At 44.0% G+C, this 8,957-nt stretch overlaps 1 protein-coding gene across 1 annotated transcript in view; it reads right to left on the reverse strand.

The window, feature by feature from the left end:
* The window catches only part of C4H7orf31 (chromosome 4 C7orf31 homolog), a 39,711-nt gene extending 34,322 nt beyond the window's left edge, over positions 1-5,389 (reverse strand). The window contains 1 exon segment of the mRNA XM_027539359.1: positions 5,246-5,389. Coding sequence (XP_027395160.1) covers positions 5,246-5,379 — 134 coding nt within the window. The 5' untranslated portion in view covers positions 5,380-5,389.
* Between the last annotated feature and the right edge of the window lie 3,568 nt (positions 5,390-8,957).

Here is an 8,957-nt window from a genome sequence, read left to right on the forward strand (position 1 = left end):
AGCCACCCCCTTAAGTACAGCCACACTTAGAAAATTAAGCTGCTGAAACCTAATACATTACGACTTGTATTCATCCTTACCATTATGAAGGTAATGTTCTTCATTGTTCTGTTTTGTTTTTGAGATACCTTGAGGTTTGAGTTGGGAGCCATATACCCTGAACCTGGTTTGGAAGAAGTAAGCCTCAGTGTGGATAGGGTAGAGTTACCAATGTTGCCCTGATGATACATTCTAGAAAAGTTGAGGAATACTACTGAGAGAAGAGAGAACTTCTATTTCTGTAAGCTTCCCAGCTACTATTTAAAAGGGTGTTAAATGGGAGGGGGAGGTTCTGAGAATATAGGATCATCCTGGTTTTCCCATTTGGGGACTAGGAAAGGAAAAACTTCGCATGGAATAAAGTGAAAAGCAAATTTTATTTATTCGGAACTAGGAACATGGTTGTGCCTAGATACTGCTTCAAATAATACCTTATTATATTTATAGGTAATTGAGTATACGCCGTGTTTAATTTTGTGGCTAAAGAAACAAAAAAATATTAATGACCCAGATAACCAAGATGGTGTGATTGCTCACCTAAAGCCAGACATCCTGGAGTGTGAAGTCAAGTGGGCCTTAGGAAGCATCACTACGAACAAAGCTAGTGGAGGTGATGGAATTCCAGCTGAGCTATTTCAAATCCTAAAAGATGATGCTGTGAAAGTGCTGCACTCAATATGCCAGCAAATTTGGAAAACAGCCATGGCCACAGTACTGGAAAAGGTCCATTTTCATTCCAATCCCAAAGAAGGGCATTGCGAAAGAATGCTCAAACTACCGCACTACTGCACGTATTTCACATGCTAGCAAGGTAATGCTCAAAATTCTCCAAGTTAAGCTTCAATAGTACATGAACTGAGAACTCCCAGATGTTCAAGCTGGATTTAGAAAACTCAGAAGAACCAGAGATCACATTGCCAACATCCACTGGATCATAGAAAAATCAAGAGAATTCTAGAAAAACATGTACTTTTGCTTCACTGACTATGCTAAAGCCTTTGACCATGTGGATCACAACAAACTGTGGAAAATTCTTAAAAAGATGGCAAAAGAAGACCACCTTAGCAGCCTCCTGTGAAACCAGTATGCAGGTCAAGAAGCAGTCAGAATCAGACATAGAACAATGGACTGGTTCCAAACTGAGAAAGGAGTACATCAAGGCTAGTATATTTTCACCTTGTTATATGCAGAGTACATTATGAGAAATGCCAGGTTGGATGAAGCACAAGCTGGAATCAAGATTGCTGGGAGAAATATCAATAACCTCAGATATGCAGAAGACACCACCCTTGTGGCAGAAAGTGAAGAGGAACTAAAGAGCCTCTTGATAACGGTGAAAGAGGAAAATGAAAAAGCTGGCTTAAAATTCAATGTTCAGAAAACTAAGGTCATGGCATCTGGCCCCATCACTTCATGGCAAACAGATGGGGAAACAATGGAAACAGTGACAGACTTTATTTTCTTGGGCTCTAAAATCACTGCAGATGGTGACTGCAGCCATGAAGTTAAAAGACACTTACTCCTTGGAAGAAAAGTTATGACCAACCTAGACAGCATATTAAAAAGCAGAGACATTACTTTGCCAACAAAGGTCCATCTAGTCAAAGCTGTGGTTTTTCCAGTAGTCATGTATGGATGTAAGCATTGGACCATCAGAAGGCTGAACATTGAATAACTGATGCTTTTGAACTGTGGTGTTGGAGAAGACTCTAGAGTCCCGTGGACTGCAAGATCAAACCAGTTAATCCTAAAGGAAATCAACCCTGAATATTCATTGGAAGGACTGATGCTGAAGCTGAAGCTCCAATACTTTGGTTACCAGATGCAAAGAGCCTACTCATAGGAAAAAACCCTGATGCTAGCAAAGACTGAAGGCAGGAGGAGAAGGGGACGACAGAGGATGAGATGGTTGGTTGGCATCACTGACTCTATGGATATGAGTCTGAGCAAGCTCCAGGAGATTGTGAAGGACAGGGAAGCCTGGTGTGCTTCCATGGGGGTCTCAGAGTCAGACACGAATAAGTGACTGGAAAACAGCAATGAAAAGCAGTATTTTCTCTGACTTCTCTCTTAGATTTCAAGTCTGTTTAAGGGTTTTGGAGCCAATTACTAACCAAACCATAGGACCATTTAGGTAGAGGGTATCAACGTTTCAGTTAAATGCCTCTGTGAGTGCTTTTGCGGGCACAGTGAGTTCCATCAGATACGGCAGCGTTAAATTCCTACTCAGATCCCTTTTGGCCAAATATAAAACCTCACACTTCTGCTTTTGATCCAGGGACCACTGCCTATCCCCATATCACACACGATCTGCTAAGGATTTCCTCTGGCTCCAGGAAAGCCCTGTCTGATCTTATGGTCCTTGGAGCTGAGCAGGAATTTAGGGCTCACAGCCACTTTTGGGAATCAGATAACAAAGGAGGTGCACCAAGGAATGAGTCTGTAGATGTGAACTGAACACACTTTCCCACAAATATGAACATATTTCTTTGCATTAAGTGAAAAACAGTAGTTTACAAAAAATATGTTGAATGGAATCTTCAAATTTAAAAAATGGAGGAGACATATTGAAATATTAACAACGGTTACTGTTTCTGGATAAAGGAAGTACAGAAGGTTTTCTTCCTGTGCTTTAATTTCATTTTTTCTTCCATTGGAAAAATGGAAAATTTATTTTATTTTTGGATTTTCATGATTTCCAAGTTATTCATACAGAAATATCAGGGGTTTTTTTTTTCAGTTAAAATTTTTTCTTTATATCTTTTTTTCTTTTTTCTTCTGTGTTAGTTTTTAATTGGGAGAAAAAGCTTTCTTTTTATTTTTTCATATAAAGAGTACGTTTACAAATTGGAATAGATCCATGGAAGTCTGATCAAGACAGTGAAAGTCTCGACACAGGAAGAGAGAAGAGTAAAGTCTGTTAAAAATGAGTGTTCATCTGGCAAAAAGAACTCAGACAGTCAAAAGAATCTTCAAACTCTTGAGGGGTTGCTATCATAAAGATAACATATGTGCATGCTCAGTCATTTCTGTCATGTCTAACTCTTTTGACTACTTTCTTAAATGAGAAAGACTTCTTAAATGAGAGATTTGACAATGTGAAATTATAAAACAAACAAGCAAAAGCAAGAAAACAATTACACAGGTTATTTTTCACCCATGATTTTGAGTTTTTTTTTCTTTCCTAAAAATGATTCAAATAAATATTGATACAATACAGTAAAGCTGGCACTAATATCTCAGAAAACTACTTGTTTGTACCCTGTTCCTTCATACATAAAATGGGGATAATAATAATATTTATCTCATAGGGCTGTTGTAGGGATTAAAAGAATTACCACATTAGTAAAACATTTGGTACAGTGCCAACACATAGTAATCACTCATATATGTGAGATGAGATTTTAAACATAATCTGCAATGCATTACAGAAAATTTGGTAGAGCATAAATAAAGTCTGAATAACAGATTCTGGGAGTATTTTTGAGCAGATGGTGTTAGAGAATTATAAGGAACCACTATGCTACTCTTTGGGCTTCTCTGGTGGCTCAGATGGCAAAGAATCTGCCTGCAGTGCATGAGACCTGGGTTCAATCCCTAGGTCAGGAAGATGCCCTGGAGAAGGGAATGGCAATCACTCCAGTATTCTTGCCTGGAGAATTCCATGGACAGAGGAGCCTGGCGAGCTACAGTCCATGGGGTTGCAAAGAGTTGGACATGAAGAAACACAAGCTGGAATCAAGATTGCTGGGAGAAATATCAATAACCTCAGATATGCAGATGACACCACCCTTATGGCAGAAAGTGAAGAGGAACTAAAAAGCCTCTTGATGAAAGTGAAAGTGGAGAGTGAAAAAGTTGGCTTAAAGCTCAACATTCAGAAAACGAAGATCATGGCATCCGGTCCCATCACTTCATGGGAAATAGATGGGGAAACAGTGGAAACAGTGTCAGACTTTATTTTTTTGGGCTCCAAAATCACTGCAGATGGTGACTGCAGCCATGAAATTAAAGATGCTTACTCCTTGGAAGGAAAGTTATGACCAACCTAGATAGCATATTCAAAAGCAGAGACATTACTTTGCCAACAAAGGTCTGTCTAGTCAAGGCTATGGTTTTTCCTGTGGTCATGTATGGATGTGAGAGTTGGACTGTGAAGAAGGCTGAGCGCCGAAGAATTGATGCTTTTGAACTGTGGTGTTGGAGAAGACTCTTGAGAGTCCCTTGGACTGCAAGGAGATCCAACCAGTCCATTCTGAAGGAGATCAGCCCTGGGATTTCTTTGGAAGGAATGATGCTAAAGCTAAAACTCTAGTACTTTGGCCACCTCATGCGAAGAGTTGACTCATTGAAAAAGACTCTGATGCTTGGGAGGGATTGGAGGCAAGAGGAGAAGGGGACGACAGAGGATGAGATGGCTGGATGGCATCACTGACTCGATGAACTTGAGTCTGGGTGAACTCCAGGAGTTGGTGATGGATAGGGAGGCCTGGCTTGCTGCGATTCATGGGGTCGCAAAGAGTTGGACACGACTGAGCGACTGAACTGAACTGAGCAACTAACACACATACTACTCTTTATAAAGTTCAATTAAAATATTAATTCACAGGGCTTCCCTGGTGGTTCAGTGGTAAAGCATCCGCCTGCCAATTCAGGAGACACAGGTTTAATCTCTGGTCCAGGAAGATCCCACATGCTGAGAAGCAACTAAGCCTGTTCGCCACAACTACTGAGCCTGTACTCTTTAGAGTCTAAGAGCCACAACTGCTGAGCCCTCACGCCCTAGAGCCTGTGCTCTGCAACAACAGAGGCCACTGCAATGAGAAGCCTCAGCATCGCAACTAGAGAGTACCCCCCATTCTCCGCAATTAGAGAAAAGCCCACACATGATGAAGCCTCAGCACGGCCAAAGACAAAGAAACTAAATTAATTCAAAATGAAGGAACAGATCATTTCTAGAGTTCTAGAATGCAGTAGATGAATTTGATGTTTGCCTTTTAAAAATATACACTAACTTTTTACTTCTTGCCAAGTTACTAATAGATGTGGACACTTCAAAGTTTAGTTCATTGTCATATTATGCCTTCCCGGTAATGTGATACACAGAAGAGGTCCATAACCTTAAATGCTTTTTCTCACAAAACAAAAATACAGTAATATATTAAAACCTTTTATAATTGTTTGCATTATCCAGTCTTTGTTTTACCTGTCCTCTGAGGCAGTTGGGCGAGTAGCCGTTTCTAGTGGAGTGTGCAATTCATTAGAGTAAAAGGTGTCTGACAATATGTCAGCTCCTTCAAGCTCCCTACAGCAGTAGGGCTGGCCATGAATTACCTCCATGCTTCTTGGCTAAAAGGGCACAACCTGCAAAAAGAAAAGGAGGGCACATTTGGTTAAAGAGTCACTGAGTTAGCTGCTGTTACACTGACCCTCCCTCAGGGCAGGCAGGAAACTTGCTTTGTACTGCTCAGTAGTTCAACCCAAGTCTGCTTAGAAATCATGGGCTCCTATCTTTGGGGTGAGCTCTATCTGTGGGCCCTCGGGTGTCCTTTCAGTAACAGACAGCAACTTAAGTTCTTTGGAAACGAATTTCAACTGAAACAAATCCACAAAGTGGAAGAGGTTCCAAAGTAGAGTATGAATGCTAAGTGAATGACTCGTGGACTCATTTAAGACTTCGATTCTTGCCTCAATTTTAACCGTAATTATTCAAGAAAACTCAGCTGATTCCCCCTGCCCTGGTCTTTTTTTTTTTTTTTTTTTTTAAGCAGGGAGACTCAGCATCCAACAGAATTAACACCTGTGCTTCTAAAGTCTTCAGGGATTCTAGTCGAGAGGTTCTTTGAAGAGAGGTGGAGAATCAGCGGTGCAGCACAAGCGAGACCCCAAAGTGAGAATTCCACCCCTCCTTAGGACTTGATGAGGGAAGCAAAAGATGCGCTTTGGCCAGGACGGGCCTAAGCCTTGCCTCCAGGGCCATCGACGCCCTGCCGATCTGTGCCTCGGGGTTCCGACGCACCTTGGGACATCAGCCTGGACGCCTTAGGCGGCAGAGCCTCCCTTTCCCCTCCCTAGAGCTGGAGGGCCTCTGCGGGGCGTGGAATTCCGCCGTCGTCCGCACCTGCGGCCCAGGGGAGCTTGCGTGCAGGTGCGGGTGAAGGAGAGAGAGGGCCGGCGGGCAGGCCAGGGGTGGGGTTGAGGGTGCCTGTGACGGCGACCGTGACCGTGGCAATAGGTAATGCATGCCTGCGGGGCGGCGGTCTTCGGAGAGGAGAGCAAGGGCGGCGGTGGGCTCTTAGAAGTTTCGGAAGAAGCCAGCCCGCGAACTCTTGGAACCCGTAAGAATTGGAAGCCGGAAGGAAGGTGGGGAACGAGGGCTAGACTCCCCGTCGACGCGCGAAAATTCTTCCGGCACTCCAGTCCCTCGGCCCCGCCCCTTTATTCGCCCCTCCCTTCGCCCCTGGCCCCGCCCCCTGGCGCCCTCGGCAGGACGTATCTCGTGCTCTTTCGAGGGCTGCTTGGTCCAGGCGGCTCCTGGCCCTGGGGCCCGCGCGTTCTCTGCTGTGCACTGGGTGGTGGAGGAGTGCGGTGCCAGGGAGACGCTGATGAGGAGGGAGCCTCCAACACATCCATGTTCCTTACGCTCAATGGGGAACAGTGCGGCCTTATCGAGGGTGGCTTCCGCAGGACTCAGCACGTGCAGCCCCTACATTATGCCAGCCCGAGGCTCTTCCTCTTCTAGGTGGGTGTGGACAGGGCAAACAGGCAGTGTGCCTGCGGTGGTCTACCCGATCAGCAAAGACCTCGCCCTGCTTCGATTACCTTTGTTACCACCCCCCACTTCCCCGCCCCCAATCCTCCCGAAGAAACCAATGTGAACCACAATTCTGCACCTACGGGACCAGGAGTTTCTGTGATGGCTGAGGAAAGAACCGCTGAGAAGGACCCTGATGTGGGAAGGTTGGTTACTTTTGCGGGGAGAGGCTGGAACTGAGCCCGCAGGAACACAGGGGAAGGTGAGGGCAAGAACGACCACCTCTCAGAAGGGAGGTGTAACAGGGCTGTTCTCTGCCTGGTTCCCAACTTCATTTTCACTTTTCACTTTCCTGCATTGGAGAAGGAAATGGCAACCCACTCCAGTGTTCTTGCCTGGAGAACCCCAGGTTCGGGGGAGCCTGGTGGGCTGCCGTCTATGGGGTCGCACAGAGTTGGACACGACTGAAGTGACTTAGCAGCAGCAGTGGGTATTCATTTTGTGCTGTGTTTTCCAGGTGAGTGTTAGCTGATGTGAGGGAAAGAAAGCTGCGTTAGAGTAGACCAGGTGTTAATTTTGTATTCCTGGTCTGTTTCTTTGTCCCTGCACCTTTCTCAGAGTCCAGTAGTTACCAGCCACTAAACCAGGAAGCATAGATTTTTCAGGACGCCGAGTTGTGAATTAGGTGAAGTTTGACTTTCTTTTTGACCCCGTTAACATTTTTTTTACCCAAAAAATTTCTCATAGAAGTTCACCTCAGCCTTCTCGCTGCTTTGTGTGCGCAGGATACCCATGACATTATCTTGTCAGCCCAGCCTATTTTATGTGCCTGGCCTCCCAGGACTTTACATACGTCACCTTTTCCCATGCTTGACCTTTGTCCAAATTTCCTCATGGCTTGATTCTTCCTGGGAGGTAATAACTGAGTGTCATAGGTTTAATCAGTGACATCTGATGAGCTGTGTCACTAGCCACAGGTTAGTATGTAATGGGTGTTTGTGATACCAGGAAAGTTGAGGAAACTGTAAGTTGATTGACCAGGATATGTGGTGATAGCTTCCTGGTGTGTTTGAAATTTTATTTTGGTCAAATGACTGTTGTTGTTTAGTCGCTCAGTTGTGTTGAACTCTTTGCGACCCCACGGACTGTAGCCTGCCAGGCTCCTCTGTCCAGGGATTGTCCAGGAATATTGGAGTGGGTTACCATGCCCTCTCCAGGGCATCTTCCCAACCCTGGGACCTAACTCATGTCTCCTAATGTCTCCTTCATTGGCAAGTAGGTTCTTTACTACTAGCGCCACCTGGGAAGCCAGAGTGTAAAGGTTAGGAAAATTTAATTATTTTTGCCTCTGTTATTTTCAAGTAAAATTTACAGGCAAGAATAAGTTTTTTGCCAGATCTTTTAAAAAACAGTTGTTGTCTTCGGAAATGTTTTTACATCTGCAAGATTCTAAAGGATGTCAGGATTGGGTCTATTATTTGACCAACACTCCTTAATCTAGGCTTTTATGATTTAATTCACACCATCTCAGCCATCTGGTGATATGTATGTGACCCCCAACGACACTTGTCATAGTTGTTGTTTAGTCGCCAAGTCTTGACCGACTCTTTTGCAACCGCATGGACTGTAGCCCACCAGGATCCTCTGTTCATGGAATCTCCTGGGCCAAGGCTACTGCAATGGGTTGCCGTTTCCTTCTCCAGGGGATCTTCCTGACCCCAGATCGAACCTGCATCCCCTGCATTGCAAGCAGGTTCTTTACTGCTGAGCCAGCAGTCGCCTCCTATCTAGATGTGTGCAGCATGATTGAGCAAATCCCTTTTTGACCTGCCATATTGACTTCTCTTTCACTACCTCATTTCCCTTAATGTATTTTGTTTACCTTTTGTATCACTTGTAATTCTTCCAGCAGGGAAGGTGAAATTTGAAATGAAAGAAAAAAATGTATGCATAGAATATTGCATCTGAGTTGATGAAAATTCCAAACTACTAAAACTAGACCTTTAACTGTCAAGAAAAGAATATGCAGGAAATATATAACAATGTAAAGCATGGATTATATTCTATAATATTTTTAAAGGATGTTATAGAGACTTTTAACCCAGTGGCATTTGATAATGAATAAAACTTTAAGAGACTTAGTACTCCTTGGCAGATATGAATA

The sequence above is a fragment of the Bos indicus x Bos taurus genome, chromosome 4 (assembly GCF_003369695.1).
Source record: "Bos indicus x Bos taurus breed Angus x Brahman F1 hybrid chromosome 4, Bos_hybrid_MaternalHap_v2.0, whole genome shotgun sequence".
NCBI classification, from domain to species: domain Eukaryota; kingdom Metazoa; phylum Chordata; class Mammalia; order Artiodactyla; family Bovidae; genus Bos; species Bos indicus x Bos taurus.